The sequence below is a fragment of the Sceloporus undulatus genome, chromosome 6 (assembly GCF_019175285.1).
Source record: "Sceloporus undulatus isolate JIND9_A2432 ecotype Alabama chromosome 6, SceUnd_v1.1, whole genome shotgun sequence".
Taxonomy (NCBI): domain Eukaryota; kingdom Metazoa; phylum Chordata; class Lepidosauria; order Squamata; family Phrynosomatidae; genus Sceloporus; species Sceloporus undulatus.
This window is the reverse complement of record NC_056527.1, coordinates 121482646-121502728: the sequence shown is the minus strand read 5'-3', so window position 1 is coordinate 121502728 and position 20083 is coordinate 121482646. Positions and strand designations below refer to the sequence as shown.

At 45.0% G+C, this 20083-nt stretch overlaps 1 protein-coding gene across 1 annotated transcript in view; it reads right to left on the bottom strand.

Moving 5' to 3' along the window:
- PROM2 (prominin 2) overlaps positions 1-18848 on the bottom strand; it is a 24806-nt gene extending 5958 nt beyond the window's left edge. Inside the window, exons 1-17 of the mRNA XM_042475018.1 lie at positions 18316-18848; positions 16657-16706; positions 15878-16080; positions 15202-15322; positions 13662-13725; positions 12598-12687; positions 11161-11360; positions 10072-10146; positions 9898-9961; positions 9563-9722; positions 8487-8639; positions 8113-8236; positions 5077-5168; positions 4811-4895; positions 3286-3432; positions 1313-1384; positions 624-716 (exon numbers count right to left, since the gene is read on the bottom strand). Coding sequence (XP_042330952.1) covers positions 624-716; positions 1313-1384; positions 3286-3432; positions 4811-4895; positions 5077-5168; positions 8113-8236; positions 8487-8639; positions 9563-9722; positions 9898-9961; positions 10072-10146; positions 11161-11360; positions 12598-12687; positions 13662-13725; positions 15202-15322; positions 15878-16080; positions 16657-16706; positions 18316-18538 — 2016 coding nt within the window. The 5' untranslated portion in view covers positions 18539-18848. The remainder of the gene's footprint in view (positions 1-623; positions 717-1312; positions 1385-3285; positions 3433-4810; positions 4896-5076; positions 5169-8112; positions 8237-8486; positions 8640-9562; positions 9723-9897; positions 9962-10071; positions 10147-11160; positions 11361-12597; positions 12688-13661; positions 13726-15201; positions 15323-15877; positions 16081-16656; positions 16707-18315) is intronic.
- Between the last annotated feature and the right edge of the window lie 1235 nt (positions 18849-20083).

Below are 20083 nucleotides of genomic sequence, written 5' to 3'. Positions count from 1 at the left end.
ATTATTATTATTATTATTATTATTATTATTATTATTATTATTATTATTATTATTATTATTATGCCACCTTTCTCTTGGAAAGGGACCCAAGGCAGCTTACATTATCCCCCCCCCACCAAATATGTCACAAAACTAGCAACCCCAGGCTTTCATAGGATGGAGCAATAACAGTTTAACTACTTATTTATGCATTTATGTGCAAACTCTAATTAGCCTTTGGGGCATCAGAGGCCTCCAGCAACATCAGTTTGATTTTGCACCTCAGAAGCCAACAGTTATTTACCTAGAGCTAAATTTGCGGCAAAAATAGGTAAGCCCTACTCAGATACACTTTCTAAGACCTTTCAAGGAAGAAAAGAATTCCAGTGAGCTGAGCAATGTGTCTCCAGCTGCATCCGCACTGCAGAAATAATGCAGGTAAAGTGGTGTCAAACTGCATTATTTCTGCAGTGCAGCCTCAGAGTGGTTCAAGCCATCCTTAGGTTAATAATAATAATAATAACAATAATAATAATTTCTATGTATATTTCCTGCCTCTCCCTGTGGTTAAACCGTGGAAGCATAGGACATCTGCAACTGGGCTACAGCTATGGGTTCCTTGGTTTGTTATGGCACACACTTACGACCAGGACTTCCATCATAAGGACAGTCATATTCTGAATCTTTTTCAGCTTCTTGGCTTCATCCGCCAGCCGCTCTGCCAGCGTTCGGTCGCTCTGTAAGGGACACCAAGATCTCATGTGAGGGGAGATTTGGAACACATTCTGCCGATGGACATCATACCCTCAAACATTTCACAGATGGAAACCAGGGCCAGGGTGACCAGATGTCCTCCTTTCCCAAGAAATGTCACCCATTTCAACCTGCTGCTTGGGAGAAATTCCAAAATGTTCTCCATTTTGAGCATGACAAAGAGGCATGCATTTATATTTATATTGATGCTTTTAGCTTTTAATGTTGTCACATTCTACATTTTCCTGGAATGCCCTGCATTTATGCTGCCTTGTCCTCCTGTGTGGTTATGACATCTAGTCACCCTGACCAGGACCCAGATGAAAATAATGTCCAAACAACATGGAAAGGTGGGCAAGATGCCGAATGTTATTAATGTGGAAGAACATACTGGCTAGGAAAAGCTGCTGCAGCTTGCTTTTGCCTGCCCCCGGTGACAAGAAATGCTCCCTGGCTTTGAGGTTTTTGGTCCCTGAAATTTCAAGGCCTGGCATAGTCCTGCCTTATCAACCCTAAACATCTCCTCCTCATGTAAGTAACCCAGCAGAAACCAGATCCAAAATTTCCCTCTGGCTCCTACCTGAACCGTGCTTAGTCTCTCTAAGTCCCCGGCCAAACCTTCCACATTTGTTTGCACCACAGGATTGCGTATCTGGAGGGAGAGAAAAAAGATATGTCGCAGTTACCATCATGCTTGGTATCTTTACAGCATTGCTTTCAGGTGTTTAAAACATTTTTGCATCCGTTGTCCCAGCAATCTTCGACTCTCCCTGTAAAATGACTTAATATGATCATATTAATATGGAGGCTAGGAAAAAATGGCTTGACCAAGGCTACCCAGAGAGTTTATGGCAAAGGTAAAAATTGGAATAAGGGAACATCCTCCTGATTCATAGCCTAGTCTCCCAACCATTACACTATTCTCCATCTTCAAAAGCATTGCTTTTTGCAATGCTGAAGGTGTTCATTCCCTTGCCTTGCATGCGCATAGCATGGGAGAAATCAAAGAATTAATGGTTCCCCATTTGAGGTTTTTACATCAAGCAGGTCTGGTTGGAACAGAAATAAATCACTGGAAACAATGCGGCACTACACTTGCATGCATTAGAATAGAAAGCAGTACGTTTTGTTGAAGTCTCTTGGCTCCGTTCTCCGGTGAGCATCTTTTACAAATGCAGGAGAATGAATTAAGATGTTGAGCATTGCATACTGAGGACAGGAGGCTACGGTGCATTTTGTCTGTGGTTGCTCCCAGGTCATTGGGGCAGTTAATCCAGGTTTAAATTTAGCCCCCAAATAGGTTCAGGAGCCCAGAGTGATCCTTTGAAGTTATCCAAAAGATCTATCATTTAAAGACGTAGGCGTGTTGGTCTGGAAAATCAATATGCAAAGGGATTTTGCAGCACCTTTGAGACTAACTAAAAAAAGAGAAGTTTGAGCATGAGCTTTCATAAACTTGAGTCGATGATGATGATGATGATGATGATTTTCATACCCTTCTCCCCCCATGAATCCAGGTAGGGAACAAGAACAAATCAACAATGCACAACAACAATTAAAACATAGTAATTAAAACATGCCACAGTTTAAACAGATACATAAGGCATACACATTTTAAAGCAACCCACATTAAAAATTCATCATCTGAATTCACCATTTAAAAAATCATCCGGATCAGCCTGCCGGAAGAGACTGACTTTTAATGGTGTTTTCCATCCTGGCGGCATATCCAGCTGGCAGATCTCTTTTGGAAGGTCATCCCACAATTTGGGGGCGGCTGAAGAAAACATCCTCTGGCCTATTCCTGGTCAACTGGAGTAAATGACCTGAGCATACAGGGCAGATTATACAGCGCATGGGGTGGAGTTCCACTTGCAAAACTTGTGGGTATGGTGATGAGATGACAAGTCCAGTTTTAACAATGATGGTCATTAAGGGACAAAGACAGGAGGAAACAAAGGTTTGCATTTCTATGGCTATTCATGCAGGTGGATCATAAAGGCCCTTCCTGGGCACCAGTTCACTTCATGCGTTTGAGGAAGTAGACCAAAGTCTATGAAAGCTAGTGCTACGTCTTTCACCCAGTTAGTCTCCAAGACTACATATACTGTAGATATTCCAAACTAACATGGTGATGTCTCTGAATTCTAGACAAATGCAGCAGTTCTTTGAAAACATTTCAGCAACCCTTGGAAAAAGAACAAAACAAAACAAAACCAGATGAAAACCAGTCAAAATGGTGACTGGAAGGGATGTGACACTGCCAGTATGCCAAAGCATGATGGTGTGGCCAACTAGAGCATTGATTTCCGAACTTGGTCCACTAGGTGTTTTGGACTTGAGTTCCCAGAAGCCACAGCCATCTTGGGCAGTGGTCTGGGATTCTGGGAGTTGAAATCCAAGACACCTGGAAGGCCATAGTTTGGGAATCACTGGACTAGAGGGTTGCAGGGCAGACTGGCCACAGTTGCCCATCCCTGGCTTTGTCCATCACCAACTGGTTGAATTGTTTGCAACTGAAGAGACACTCAGAGAGCATCCATCCCATCCCACCTCTGCTGCAAAAGCCGCATAGTCTATCTGGTCAATCTGGCTGTCTCTGAAGGTCTCCAGGTCCTTTCTCCCTTCTGCATTCAACAAGACGATCTCTTCAAAGCGGGTGTGGAAATGGGCGAGACGTTTCTGAAACTCTGTGGTGTACTGGAGCAAAAAAGACAAGAAAGCGGAAAGGTCACCACAGGACTTTAGTTCCAAAGAGTAAAAGCAAGGCAGGTGCAGGCAAATAAGCAAGGACCCAAGCCTCAAGTTTGCCCACTTGAACCACCACCAGCTATCCTTTGCTTCTTTTCTTCCAAGAAGCAAAGAGGAGCAAAGAGGATCCCCAAAAGATCTAGGAATCCTTGGTTGAGCTCCTACTTAGGGATTGCATATGAAAAGTCCTTGGAGGATACATTGACCATGCAACTACGGTTGTAAATCTTCAACCCTTTTGCCCCTTCATGTCAGGAGAAATAATGACAACAGTTTTTCCTCTGCTGTGGGAGATAACAAATACAACTCTGCAGTTTTGTCCTTGCATTCAGACATCATGAAGTATTATGACGGGATTGTTCTGTGGAGGAAAAACACCACGCTCTGCTCCCGAACTGATCCATCGATTTGGATCACAAAGCGATTTATTTGCAAGTGGGAATGCAGCCAGAGTCACAGTCCAACATTCAAAGCACTGCACCATGCTGGCTCTCCATCAGGCATCTACTGTGATGCAACAACAGTGAAGGAGAAGAAGGTGGGACCCAAAAAACAGGATTTGCAGCAAAACAGGGAAGTCATTTGAGTAGCAGATGCACTGGGAGACACCCAAAAGGCTTTCTTCATGGGTGGCTTTGGCAGCTGTTGGGAGAACTGGGAGGTTTAGAGGGATCACTGGGAGGTTTCTGACCATCTGGAGCAAGGATTGGAGTCCCCACCTCCTTTCCCAGGTCTTTTGGACTTCAAGCCCCAGAAGCCCCAACCAGAGATGTGCAAGGCTTTAGACCAAAACATCCAGAGGACCAAAAGTTTCTTAGGAGAGATTGGGGTAGTGATGCAAAAACATTTGAAAACTGGCTTAATTTCCCCCCCTTCAGCATCAAAAATTAGGCAATTGGGTCCTTGATGCAAAATTCTGACTTTGCTGTTTGGGACAGAAAATAAGATTTTTCAATACAGGAAACAGAATTTCAATGTATAACCTTTACCGAAAAATGCCTGCATAGAAAATGCTGTTTTCCAGGGGGAAAGACCTACACATGAATTTTGTGCAGAGCTGCGGATGCTCTTCCAACCCTGTACCATTTTTCACAGACTCTCTTGCAGCGGGAAGACAATTGCTGTAATTACTTGTGTTTCCTTTGAGAAGCAAATGAGCAAAGCCTTCCAGCCACATGCCCTAAATCCTCCCATGATGGAGGCTTTATTTGGCACTCTTGCGGTGAATCAGTCCTTGTTGAGCAGAGAAGTAGAAGAGATGAAGAAAAGCAAGATCAGCAAAGCAACACAAAGCCAACCCACAAGGGAAACCACACCCAAGTCTTACCTTGGCAATACTGAGATGCTCATTAAGATTATACCTGTCTTCCAGGTGCAGAACTTCCCAGAAACCTGCCCCATTCTTGCATTGCCTGAAAGGGAAAGGAAAGGGGGAATGCAGTTTTACTTTGGGCATTTTCTAACGTCCCATAGCAAACCAGCATGGCATAGTGGTTTGAGGGTTAGGTTACAGCTCAGCCATGAAGCCAACAGTTTAAAAATCTTAGGGGAAAGATCATTTCCCCATGCACAGCCCAACCAGAAGATACTCACTGGTAAGCAGTAGTTATGTTGAGATTCTTCTTCAGGCCCAGGTGCTGAGAGATGTTCATGGAAGGAGGCAGGTTGCCCGGTGTGTCGATAAACTACAGATTGGAAAAAGGAACAAAATGGGACATGGAATCGTGGTTTATGTTAGCGCTGGAAGAATGATCGCTAGGAATGGTGCTCTGGTTGGTTCTGCTAACCCAGAGAGAACCTGGTGGTTCTGGTCGAGGAGGAAAAAAAGGAACACAAAGGTGATTCTGTGAAAGGATATGAGAAAGAAAAAGCCAAATCCTGTTTTCTGAAGATGCCAGCCACAGATGCTGGCAAAACACCAGGAATAAACTCTTTTAGAACATGGCCCACATACCCCGAAAAACCCACAAAAATCTATGGATGCCAGCCATCAAAGCCTTCAACTTTCCAAATCCTGTTGCTGTCTTACGTGTGCATAGGTTCCCCTACAGAAACAGGTGGACATTTTTGTCCAATGCAGAAAAGTCTTATTCAGTTCAAGTTTACAGAAGTGATGTGTGCATGAAATTAGGGAATGCGCAAAAACTATACACTTCCTACAAAAGAAACTTCAATTCTTGAGTATACCAAAGTTGTCAAATATTAGAAGCACTGGGTACGGCAGACTTCTGCAGCACAAGATTCATGGACATTTCCTTTCTGCACATTGCATTCCTCCTTCTTCATACTTTTGTTGTGCATTGATTGCTCATTGTGGGGCACACTGTGAATGCATGTGCACAGCTAAGTGTGCATTGACGGGTGCATTCTGCATGGATGCAAACTGTGCATGTAGGTGCGCATGCATGCACATTTGGCACTGTAATTCATCAGCAAGGTTGCACTGCGTGAGAGTAAGTTATACTCCATGAGAATCAGTCATACTCCATCTCCTTGTTGTGGAATCTCAGCCATGCCAAGCATATAGCACAATTCTATTTACTGATGGAGAAATTATTTTATTGTTATGGATGCCAGTATAGACAAAGTGGCACCATCCACATGAGCGACTGGTTTCCGCAAGTGTGGGAGAGCCTCAAGGTTTCCAGTTAAAATACAGTGATTCCCAAACTTAGACTTTTTGGACTTCAGCTCCCAGAATCCCAGACCATTGACCAAGATGGTTGGGGTTTCTGGGAGCTGAAGTCCAAAGCACCCAGAGAACCAGAGTTTGGGAATCACTGAGTTAACACTTGCAGAGAAAAATCTTTGTATAGAGACAAGGCAGAAACTCTTGGATGCAGTAAAGAAAAGGAGAACTGAGTGCCATGTTTCAGGGTCTGGAACCAAAGGTTATTGTAGGAGATCAGTGGAGCTCAAAATGGTATTTTTGTGCACCTAGAACATGTGTATCCCTGCCCTATGTCTAGAATGGGAAACATGTGCCCCTACAGATGTGGCTGGTTTGCAATTGCTATCATTCCACCTTGGCTTAATGGGCGTTGCAGTCAAACATCATCTAGAAGGTGCATGTTGTCCACTTGATGCTCTCTTCACCTGAGCCAGGTGTGGTCACCTTTCTCTGCAGCATCTAATCTGCACATTTGCTTTTGCCAGCCCATGAATTTCACACCATTGCGGTGAGTCACTCTCCTGCAAAACTCCAGCCCAAAAACTGTTCTTCATCTGGCTTTGACCTAATTCCTCCCCCACAGCATGACTCAAAAGAATGATGCAAAGTTTCAGGAATGCACCAACACACTCCGTCTGGGGGAATGTTTTGCACACCTGTGAAAGTGTTCACACCAAAAGAGGCATCACATTTGTTGTCAGAGGCATGCCATCAGATCAGAAGGGAACTGGGGAGGGAAGACTGTCCAGACATATAGATTTAAAACCTTCACATCTTGTGAACTCTCAGGCAGAAGACAAGACATTCATCCATTTTAGGGATATTCCATCTTCTGCAATGAACAGTCCAGATGCAGCACACTTTTGTTCAAAGCAGCTGGACAAGGTGGAAGCCAAAACAGTAATTTTAGCATTTTAATTAATATTTCTGTTTTGGTAGCCACTACATATTAGTGTTATTGTTGCTCCTTCTTACATGCCATCCGGTCAGTGACCGAATGAATAAGAGATCTCCAACAGTCTGTACACACTACATAAGTAAAGCAGTTTGACATCACATTCACTGCCATGGCTCCATCCTACGGGATCCTGGGATTTGTAGTCTGGTGTGGTATTCTGTCAGAAAGCTCTGGGGCCTCACAAAACTACAAATCCCAGGATTCTGTAGGATGGAGTCATGGCAGCTAAAGTTGTATCGAACTGGATTAATTCTGTAGCATGGCTCTATTCATTCACAACTAATTTCTTAACTCCAGTTTCTATTGCCTTTCTCCTGTATTTTGAAGCATGGAGGGTTTTTCTGAACTGAGCAAGCAACAATAAGCCAACATCAGTTCCTGCACCCCAGGAGTTATAGTTTTTTAAATAGCCAAAACCCCTGTTAGCCTCTTCCTTGGCCTTTGCTTTTGTGCTTGAAGTACAGTTGTCAGACTGCGATGACAGGCACTTCCGTTCTAAATGAAGATCAAATGTTAATTGTTATTTGATGAGATTTTAATTAATGCATTGGCACAGTCCCTGGGCACCAGTTGTGCCCGAGGGTGAAGGAAGGGAAAGGGCCAGGGGATCGGCTAATTGGATCACGCAGATCCTGGATGACACACAGAGGAATGCAGAGCAAAGGGAGAGGCGAAGCCCTGCCATGCGGCAACAAGAGTCCTGGGCTTCTTCCAGAATGGTCTGGAGAAGCAGATTAGTTCCTTGGGTTCTGCTGGGTTTCAGTAGTTGTCAGGTCCATTCATTCTACTCTGACTGTTTGTAGAGATTTCTTATACCTCCGCAAGGGCTCTGCCAACACTTTTGTGTGTCCGGAAGAGGGTGACCAAAATGTTGAAAGATCTGGCAACTATCAAGACTGAGGAGCAGCTTAGGGAGCTGGGTATGTTTAGCCTGGAGAAGAGAAGGTTAGGGGAGGGGGACATGATAGCTCTGTTTCAGTATCTGAAGGGAAATACGTACCTTGTAAATCTCCTGGTTGGCCCAATGCTTGCACAGTAAGGTCTGGACGTTTCCACCGACCAGGAAAGTGCCGAAGACCAAGAGAATCAAGATCCAAGAGAAGAGGAAGCTGAAGCCAACACCACTGGAAGAAGGAAGGAGAACAGCGATCAGGGACAATAGCCAGTTGCTACATCACTGCCCAGGTCTTCAATCCCTAGCTTTGCTCTTCCCAAATAAAATGATCCAAAATGGAATGGAGAATGACCCACCTCCCCACTCATGCATTGCATTATCTTCATAAGTTCATGAATCATCCCCACAAGATATGCCACCATATAGTTTGGAAGCCACCTTGCTGCAGTGACTACAATGCATCTAAGAATCTGTCTTACGTCAAGAGGAGTTTGGCTCCAGCTTCTCCCCTGCTTTCGTAGTCGCTGGGATCTTCCCGTACTGCCAGCCCATAAGTGCCCAGCGCAAGTCCCAGGAGATTGCAGAAGACGATCAGTAGGATGACTGTACATGCAATGACACCTATGATCCACCTGAAGGAGACACCAAAAATGAGGCTTGGAATAGCCATGGAGATGAGCCAGGGCTTATGGCTGAACACCAAAAACCAATTGAGGGGGAGGGGGGGAATCAAATGCATATCTACTACCTAGAAACCTGGGTTCACATCTCAGCTCAGTTTATATGCCAGGCTATGGCACACAGGGAAATGGACGTCCTTGCCCCATCCTTTTCCCATCATTATTGTACGATCACAAAAAGATTTTCAGACGATGTCCCACTTATCTGGTCATTGTCCTGTCATTGAACCATAATTGACCACGATCACGCGAAAGACTTTCACATGATGTCCCACTTATCCTGTCATTGCCCCATCATTGAAGTGGAATTAATACAATTCCACTTTAATGACAGGACAAAGTGTGATGTATCTGAAACGCTTTTATGCAATCATGATAAGGATGGAATTAGGATTGGATAAGGATGGGAGAGCAATCTGCTTTTCTCCTGACCCAGTCCCACCCCAGTGTGATAATCTCCTATGAGAAGATGCTGTCCCACAATTTCCAACCAAAAAGTACTTTATAGTCTTTAACATGCAACATGAAGGACAGTAGTCCATAAATTACTCTGGAGAGAAAGTGGCCCCTGGGCTCCATATAGTTGCTCACCCCTGCTGTAAATATTATCTTCTCTATGGGGTGCAAGCTTTCTAGGTCATACATGAGTGACTCACAAGCTACAAAGCCACATGAGGCCCTTGGAGAGCTTCAGTATAGACCAGAGGACACATGTCCCCAACAGCAACCAAATCCCCCCTCTGACACCAAAATCTATGCCCTCCTTTTGCCTCTCCTTTCCTGCCAGGCTGGAAGAAAGGGAAATCAATGGTAGAGGCTCTTCCAACCCAATTGGCCCCCAATGAAGTTCTAGACAAACCTGAGCTCTCTTTTACCTGTATCTTTCGTAATGCTTCACTTCCTTCAAGTAAGGCCGGCTGCTGTTCTCCGCTTTGATCAGAGCATCATTCATCGGCCGTGTGTGATCTAAGATCGGGAAACCATCTGCAATGGACTGGATTTTTCTTGTGGCTTTCTCTATCTCCGCCTTGAGGTCTGTAAGGACAGTGGTGACAATAACACTGTTGTGAGCTCACACATCGCAAGCAGCGGTTGAAGTTCAGGAACACATGGACCGTGGTTCAGTAACAACAGATTCAGAGCCAAGTTTTGAATTAAACTAGACCAATTATCGCTGGAGAGAAGATGTTGGATCCTTAGTTTTACGCACCTCTAACAACCTCTTCCATCTTTTTTTCGGTCAGTTGTGGGATGGAGTTAAAAGTCCTGTTGGCCTAGAAGGGTCGAAACCAAGGTTTAGCACCCCAAAGTTAGATCAGGTGTGAATTTTGTTTAAAGGGGAGCAGACATCCCTCCTGCCCACCAAGATTTCTTCATTACTTACCTGGTGAATCATTTCGGTGAAATTGGCTTTGGGGAGTCCATGCAAAGTTTTCAAAACTCTTTCGACTGAAGGCACCTAAGGGAAGATAGCAGCATATGAACACACACTCCAGAGCTGCCATTTGCACCATGGAGGGGAGAAACCTGCCATCTGGGTTGCAAAAATAGTGGCACTAAACTATTAAGAGATGTATATTGCACAGCCTTTGTCCAAACTGGAGGGTGGCATTTCACTTTAAATCAATCCCAGAATCTCTCACTATCGAGTTGAGCTGTGCGCTCATGTTGGATCCTAGCCAGGCACTTTAGCATCCTTCTGCTGCTGAAATGTGATTAACCGGAGGCTTCTGTCCAAATTGCACAGAGTGGTAAGTGACTGTGGCGTGTGAAGGCTTGCGCCTCATTATAAATCCCAACAGAGGCTGCATCCGCACTGGAGAGACACCACTTTAACTGCCCTGGCTCAAAGCTATGGAAGTCTGGAAGCTGGAGTTGGTGGTGGGGCCGAGTTTAAAAGCATGTGAAAAGCGTTTATCATACTAGGGAGATCCCAAAGAAAAACAGGATTTAAAAGAGATTTAGATTTTTAAAAAGACCACAAATGTGGGAAGTTTATCACACAAATTGACCCCCAAAGTGAAATAACACAAAGTTAAACTGAATGTAAAAGAGAGGAAAATGTAAGCTTTCTACTTTCAGGAAGTTCCAAAAGCCAAAAGCTGCCGTTTTTCTCTGTTTTACTTTCAGTTTAACTTTGCGTTATTTCACTTTAACAGCGGCAGCAGCTGATAAACATCCCTCATTTGCGGATTTTTTAAAAATTTAAATCTAGTTTAAATCCCGTTTTGATTCAGGATCTCTCTAGTGTGATAATAAAGCTATGCTACTGAAAGACCCTTCTGGGAGACACATTAATGAGAGTTGTGAGCATGTTACCTGTAGAGGGTTTGTTACCTGTGACAGTGTATTGAACCTGCACAAAGATACCTTCCTCCATTTCAGAGGAAGACCAGACAGCAGACTGCCTTTCAAAGGAGACTTTAGGTTGGAGTAAGAGTCCCTGTCCTGGAGCAACCTTTGGCGGACTTACTTTGCGGTAGTTGGCACCCAGCTCCAAGCTCTCTGCTCTGCTCAGGACACTAAGGCAGTAGGCGCACTGCGGATGGTGCAGAAGGGAAGTGATGCTTCGCTTCCGATCTTTCAGCGCCGGTTCCAGATCGCCTTGGTACCGGATCAGTGCCCGGACGGTCATGTTGAGAGTCTGTAAATGGTGCAGTGAGTTCTGGAGGTCTTAAAGAGAAAGGTCAGACTTTGTTTGGGAATGCTTCTGTCTCTGTGAACCGCTGCAACAAGTCTGCACTTGGCAAATACACCCGCGGCTGCTTTGTGCTGCGCAAATCATTCTCATTCATTTTTCTACCAAGCAAATGAAGTGTGCATTTTGCTTAAGGCTGGGGACAAACCCAAAAGCAAAAGAAGCTGGGAACTTGCTATAAAACCGGATCTGAAGGAGAGATGGAGTTTCGGGTTCTAAAAAAGAATGATATACTCCAGAAAACAGTCTGGTACATTTTACCTACAAAATATTTGCAGGACCTTTTTCATTCACATGGCTTCCCTCCCTTCAACGCCATTCTTAACATCCTCTGATGTTTCCATTGGATGACTCTCTGAACCATTAACTAGCAATCTGTCTAAACCAAGATGTTTCAGTCAACTGAATGTATGAGTATGTGAAAGAATTAAAAAAGGAAGGGGACAAGAAGAAAGGCCAGTGTCACAATCTGCATCTTTTCTGTCCCATTACATAGTGATCCAAGACTCACATATAGGCACCTGTGCTTAAATACTTGTGGCTTAAAGGCTAATACTGTGGCAAACGGTTGCTCTCATGATATAAGTACAAGTTTCACTCTCTTGAAAGGAGCTGTCTATGGCAGTTGTTATTGTGTGCCTTCAAGTCATTTTCATCTTATGGCAACCTTAAGGCAAACTTATAACAGATTTTCTTGGGAAGACTTGTTCACAGAAGGTTTGCCTTTGCCATCCTCTGAGGCTGAGAGAGTGTGACTTGTCCAAAATAACCCAGTGGATTTCCATGGCCAAGCAAGGATCCGAACCCTGGCTTCCCAATGTCCAAATTCAATACTCAAACCACTATACATCACTGGCTCTCAAGTCCAAGTTATGGAGTCTATTTGGGGCTGGAGTTCAGCCCTTTGGATAGCAATTTTGAAGCCTGGGTTAAAGCCATTGGTGGCAGATTCACCATTTCGCTGACATGGGAAGCCTTGGCCACTCCTGCACCAAGGCTCCAGAAGAAGCGGATCACAATCCATGAAAGCTTGTGCTAAAATAAACCAGTTAGCCTTTTTTATATTGGAACAGGCTAAGATGGCTATCTTTTTTGAAAACGGCTTATAGCACAAGTCACCGGAGGTTGCTCTGTGCAATTCCAGTTATTATTTCAGGGGGGAAGAAACAATAAAAATGAAACATAACCACAGGAAAGAAGTCTTTCCCTTACCTTGCACTCTGCCCTTCATAGCCGCCATGGCAGAATATACCGTCCCCTTGAGCACCAACTGGATGGTGCTGCCAATGCTCCAGCCAACATCTGCAAAGCATAAAGCCAAGATCTGTCAGACTTGGGGGGTTCTTGGGTCCAATTTCCATCATTTCACTTTAACAAAATGCCTGTTGCTACATGCACAGACTTCTGCCATCTGTGCCAACAGACATGGGCTTTATTTGCTATCACAGGGACCTTAGCTTTCCCGTCCAAAAGCATATTTCTAGATTAATGAACTGGGCCTCTTGAAAACCTGTGTGGCCCAATGAGCCTCGTCTGCAGAAACCTTAGAAGCCAGAGGCAGCTTCAGTGGAAAAACGTGTCCTACTCCCCTGCCGCCTGGTAATTTATCAGACGTTAGGAACTGGCCTGGCAAACCTGGCATCACCTTTTAGGAAAGGTAAGTCCTTTTGATCCACATATCTCTCCCATCACATTCCTCTATTTTCTGGTTATGGTTTTGACTACATTTTTCCAGAATCCTTGAGCCAGTATGGCTAGATAAGGAATCAAAAGCCATGATGCACATTTTGCAATGGCAAACCTCAGGTTGCCACCTACAGCTAAGCTACGCATGGCTTTAAATACAACGCTGAATCCTAAATTCATCAGAAATACATGCACACATTAATGCATGTATATGTGTATGGATGTGGGTGTGGGTATGTATGTGTGGGTGAGTAAATACATAAACAGCAAACATACCTTGGAAAGGAGGAGAAGAAAAGGAATGTAATGCTCCCCAATCCTTGATAGGGTCCGGATTAAATTCCCCCACTCCAGCTGATATTTGCCCCACATGAAACTTTGTTTCCCATGCAATCTGTATGAAATCTTTACTGAAGAAGAAGCCAAACTTAATCCGAATGCCCTGACAGCTGCATCTGCCTCTATGCAAAGTTGTTGCATGTATACCGTGCATGTTTTGGAGGTACACCTTACAGGTATTTGAGATACGTATCTAAAAGTCCCAATGTGTGAAGTGATTCGGAGACATGCCCGGGGAGGGCAAAACTCACTGTTCAAGTCGTGGAGAATTTGCTCTTTGGGAACGGCAAACTGATCCACTGCCCTCTGAACTCCCTGTGGAAGAAGAGAGGAGAAGGAAACTGTTGTATTCACAATGCTACAGCTTTTAGAAAAGATCCACATCCACAACACACACACACATATCACACAGCTTAACTCTGAGCTGCCTCCTCCATTTTCCCACTTCTGGAGGAGCAACGTTTGCCATGGCAGTGTGCTCCACCGCAAGGGGCCTGTTTTCCAATCTGGGCAACCCACAGAGCTATTCCTCTGCCTCTTCCCTGCATTCGCAAAGGGCACACATCACAGACAGCAGCGGCATGCTGCTTTCGGAGTGCCCTGGATTTGTGTCTCGGAGGACACCCGCCTGCCGGCTCGCATTAACTCACGCAAGACTTTGAGGAGCCTGACTGCAACAGTCGCAGCAGATGCCAGATGGAAGGGTGGCCAAAGCCAGCAGTGTCAATTTTTGCAAGAGGCAATATCTCCTCCATTAACAGCAGCAGAAGACCAAGGAGGGGGAGGACAACTCTGCATCAAAGCTTGTGACTGACTCACCACGGCATGCAGCACAGTCTGGTGGTTGTTGTGTGCCTTCAAGTCATGTCCAACTTTGGGCAATTCTAAGGAGACACTATCTAAGGAGACACACAGGGCTTTCTTGGCAAGATTTGTTCAGAGGGGAGGGGTTGCTTTTGCCTTCCTCTGAAAGAATGAGATGTACCCAAGGCCACCTAGAAGGTTTCCAGGACCGAGCAAGGACTTGAACCCTAGTCTCCTAGAGTTCTAGTCCGACATTCAGAATGGAGAGATTTAAAAAATCCATCGTATTGCTAGGTCAGGAGCACCTCTGGCCCTGAAATTTCAGGGTAGGGACAAGCCATGGCAATGCCACAGAAGGCAGGCCCTGATGATTTCGCAAAAGTGGTGTGGCAAAGGTAGCCCTGGTGATATTATTATGCACTGACCACAACTGCACAGAACATATATTTCAAATCTGAAACACTATGTCTAACAAATGCAGAATATATATACAGTCAGCCCTCCACATCCATAGATTCTTTATCCACAGATTCAACCATATATATTCCAAAAAACAAACTTTGATTTTGCCATTTTATATAAAGGACACGATTTTACTGCCCCATTGTATTTCATGGGACTTGAGTATCCATGGTTTTGAGGTCCTGGAACCAAACTCCAGCAGATACCAAGGGCCCACCACACACACACACACACACACTTCAAGGCATCTGGGGACACTGGAAGGGTATACAACCATCATGAGCATTAGCCAGGGGTGGCAGGGCATCACTGTCAAAATAAATGAAACCCCTGTCTGACTTGCTTGACAAGAAGAATGGGACTCTCAGAAGTAGCTTAGAGGTCCTAGGGCTTCTTTAGGCACCCTACTGCCATTTTTAACAGCCATAATCCCATGCCCATGCCCCTGAACATCTGGCTGTTAGGGACAACACACCCTTGCAAGACTAACTCAGAGGGAAGAGGCAAGGAGTATCATCCGCTCACCTGGGGAATGCCATTCACATGGTGCCTCACAGCCTGGAGGGTGTGCAGCGCATCTCGGGTGCCCGGTTCCATCTCTTCCTTCACCTTCTGATTGGCTGCAAAAGCACAGATAACACCAGCCCTGCAGGAAAAAGCAGAGCACAAGGGATCCCTCTAAACTGGCTTTGCACATGCACAGAGGCCCAGACCATATAGGGATCAGGACAGTGGATAAAGTTCAGAGAACCTGGAACAGATGCATGAACCCACCAACCTGGAAGCCACCAGCCACCTCAAGATGGTCCACTCTTTCCCTCCTATTACCAGGCATTAAACAGACTTTTATTCCCTGTCCTGATGCTTTTGGCAGAGGCATAACCTGGAGAAAGGTGAGACCTGGGACACATGTGGTCAAGCAACATCAAAGTGTGCTCACAACGGCAAAAGTTATGAAGGAGGAAGCATGCATAAAGCAGGGGACTGCAGCAGCATGCTTCTTCCTTACTGAGACTTACTGCACTTTGAACTTAGTTTGCAGCAATAGAAGGAAGCTGAGGACAAAGGAGGAGGAGGAGAGAAAAACTGGGACATTTTAGAAGCAGCTGAAAAAGTGGAATGGCAGAGGATTAATCGGGACGGTTCCTGCCAAATGGGGACAATTGGAGGGTACAAGTCGCATCTTCTGCTCCTTACTTACAGTTTGAAAAGAGTGGTGAGGAGGAGGCACAGCATGAGGAGGTTGCGTTTGCAGATGAGGGAACGGCGGTAGGCCTTGATGCGCCCACCGCAGCGCCTGCGCCGCCGGCAGCAGCAAATGCTCAGCCCGATCACAGGTACGGACACAAAATAGACAACTGCTATCGTGGCACAGATGATGTATCCTGTTTGATACTGGAGGATCTGGAGAGTAAGGAAGCCAAAAGTCACCAAGTCATTCAACTCTATGCCCCCAGAATCCACCTCCTTTCATTTCTAGTAGCCCTAGAATGTTGCAAAAGCCTACATATTTAAAATATCTTAATACTTTCTTAAGCAGGGGTTACACCAGCAACAGAATTCTGGCCTTTGATTGCAATCTTATAGTTCCTAAAAGGACATCTAAGAGGCCATAGGATATTTCAAATTTCCCTCTCCAAAGGGAAAGGGAGAACCCAGCATCTACACTGTAGAAATGATGCAGTTTGGCACCACTTTAACTGACACGGCTTCATTCTACACAATCTTGGGATTTGTAGTTTGGTGATGTATTGAGCCTGGTCTGTCTGGTACCTCGCCAAACTACAGATCCCAGGATTTGGTAAGATAAGTCATGGCAGTTAAAGTGGTGTCAGACTGCTTTCATTCTGCAGTGGGTTAGTGCAGATTCCAGTCTCCTACATTTGCCCAACTTGCATTGAGTATTGATATCCAACATGGATCCTGCAAAATGGCTGGTTTTATTCCCCCTTCACAGTGACGGTTTCTCTCGTCTCTCACCTGAGAAGTGCTAGCAGAAGGTGGGTCCTTCAAGGCGTCCCTCAAGAGATCTGGGGAACAAGACAAACTACCGGTACTTGCAGAATATTTAAACATATTGTCACAAAACCAGCCCCCATCCCTTAAATGCATATGTTTCTCCTCTCTGTATCAAGCTAAATGCCTGGTTCAGCAGCAACTTTGCAGACTTCTACAAAATTGATTTTAAAATAACTTCTTAAATAAAACATCTTAAATGAACTGCTCCCTCCAAAGGAAAGCGTTTTCGTCTCCAGCCTTTTAAATGTCTCCTGGAGGTGATGAAAGAGCAGGAAGCCAATTCTTTGCTTCTACAAAACTCAACAGCCATTTTGTCCCTATTTTGTCTCTTTAACTTTCAACCACTGCAGGATTAATGTAGTTTGACATGGTTTTAACAGCCATAGCTCCATCCCATGGAATCCTGGGATTTGTTGGATTCAAAGATATAGCTGCATTAGTCTGCAAAATCAGTATGTAAAGAAATCTTGTAGCACCTTTGAGACTAAAGCATTTGAGGAAGTAGACCTTACGAAAGCTCATGCTGCCAACCTGGGATTTGCAGTTTGTTGCGGCACCAGAGCTCTCTAAAACAGAATTTCATAGGATTTTCTTAAATGAGGGATGCTCAGAGGTGGTTTCCCATTGCCTTCCTCTGAAACCCCAGGAATGGTTCAGATGGAGCTACATAACTTAAAGTGGAGTCATACTACATTGTGAAGTTGAAGGCTTTCATGGCTGGCATCCATAGATTTTTGTGGATTTTTTGGACTATGTGGCCATGAAAATGCCAGCCACAGATGCAGGCGAAACGTCAGGAATAAACTCTTCTAGAACATGGCCACATTGCCCAAAAAACCCCACTAAAAACTATAGTTTAAATAGTGTCAAACTGCTATATATTATGACAGTGTAGATGCAGCATGAGTCCTTTGCTGCCTTGCTTGCATTATAGAAGTACAAATAATCCATAGGCCTTTATAGGTCGCAACCAGAAATGGCCCAGTAGCCAGTGAAACTGTTTCTCCAAGGGAGTTATAGGCTGAATAAGGCACTCGATAGAAGTTTTGGATTCTTATTTATTGATTTAATTGTCTGGATAAGATTAGGATTTTTGTTTGTTTGTTGTTTTGTTTTAGTTTAGTTTCTTTTTAATTCCAAAAAAGAACTTACAATTCCAGAAAGCCATCCCTACAGCTGTCATGCAAAGTCCCTTTACTGTTTATTCAGATTCAGTTCAATGAGTTGCAGATTAGAAAATAGAAAGGATAAAAATACACAGGATGCGTGTCGCCAAACAAGAAAACAACAGACAAAACCTAAGTGTGAAGAAAAACAGAGAGAATTAACCAGAAAAGGCTGGAGGAATGGTATAATCCCCCCCAGAACAAGAAGGAAGATCGCCTGACTTTCTGCAAATGCCAGGCTCCTCTCCAAGGCCCAAGCCCAGGCTGGTCAGTGATGGGTTTGAGGATGCCAGATGCCACAGATGCTGGCGAAATGACAGGAATAAACTCTTCCAGAACATGGCCACAGAGCCCAAAAAACCCACAAAAATCTAATGCTGGGTTGGTTGGTTGGTTTCCTAACCACTGGGGACTGTCCCTGGTCCATAACGTGGGAACGAAACCATTGACTTACCTGTAGGGAAAGAGTTCTGCTGGACCACATCCAGGTAGCTCTGGACCAGGCTATAGAGAGGGTCCATGGCACCGGGAGATCTATGATGGGCCAGAATCCGCTGGTCGGCCCCCACATCCTCAAACCGGAGGACCAGGGAAGGGCTCTCGGAGGAACAGGGCTGGAGCTGGGCAGGATCCGGGAAGACCAAAGCCAAGGTGAAGAAGAACAGCAGATACCCCATTGCAGAAGTCTTGACTTGAAATGGGCCTTGGTCACCAATGTTGCACCAACCGAGGAGGCTCTGGAAAAGCAATGAGACCCAGGATTTTGGCCAATCTTCCCTTGGAAAGGTCCTGTCCTCTCACTGCTCCAAAGCCCAGCTTGCAAAGCAGGGGACAGAAGGGAAAGGGGGCATTGTCGCTTTCCTGTGGGATGTCGCTGCGCCTTCTTTTTCCAGCTGATCTGCCCCGTCTGCGGTGCCTCTGCGCAGGGAAAAAGAAAATCAAAAAAGGCCCAAAACCGGCTGGACTAGTTCGGTGCCTCTCAGAGACAGAGGCCTTCTCCTCCTCCTCCTCTTTGCTTTCCTGTATGTGGGATGGAAATGGGGTGAGGCAGGCCAAATGGGTGGAGGAGCCGAGGAAAGAGTCAAGGGGAGGAAGCACTTTCCCAGGAGTGGCTTGCAAGCCAGTCGCCACATCTTATCTCTCACGCTTCCCCTGCACCGAGTCGGCATGCCACACATGTGCCTGGTGGCACAGAGGGTCAGACAGAGGCAGCGTCAGTTGTTGTTGTTGCTATTACTACTACTACTACTGCTGCTGCTACTATTTCTTGCCTGCCTCTCCCCATGGATCAAGGCGGGGAACAACAAATCTGCTGGGTGTGCATTCGGATGAACGAACCATGATGGTCACTGGCATGGCGGCTGTGTAATGTTGTCTTTAGGATGGGTGTCATCTCTATATGGCTCCCGGTGTCATTCTCATGGGTGCACCTCTCATCACACAGAAGGTGGAGGGTGCTCAATGTGGGATTTGAGGAACCCATAGGTATGTGCACAATGCCACACAACCCCTTCTCTGCCACCAATGCTCAGTTTCTCCATGTGCAAATGCATGTGAATACAAAACAGGTACCTATATTATTCACTGATAACTATTCATCTTCATGATTGCTAGTTACCAGTGCAGTACTGTGATTTGAGTGTTGGACTAAGACGCTGGGAGTCCAGGGTTCGAATTCCCACTCAGCCATGGAAACCCATTGGATGACTTTAGGCAAGTCACTTTCTCTCTGCCTCAGAAGAAAGCAAAGTCAATCCCCTTCTGAAGAAATTCTGCCAAGAAAACATCATGATACATTCACCTTAGGGTCACCATAAGTCAGAAATGACTTGAAGGCACACAACAACAGTTAGGCGTATTTAACTAAATATCTGACATAGGATTTTCACTGATATTATTTTTCTTTCACCAACCCAGTCATGTCGGCTTGGAGGTTACAGAAGCCCCCAAAAAGTAATGATTCCAACATCTGGCCTTATGTTCCTTGCCGTGAAATATAAAATGGCATTCCTCTTGCTCTGAGACGGAGTTCGTTTCTTCTTTTAAAGTATGTATAGAGAGAGAAAAGGAAGCAGAGAAAGCCATCTCCTGGGGACAATGCCTCCCAATGCAAAATGCTTCATATTGCTCGATATAAGAAAAGCAAAACACTTTTAATGCAAAACCTGTTAACAAAAATGCAGGTGTTTTTATGGAAAAGTGGCAGATTTTCTACAAAAAAT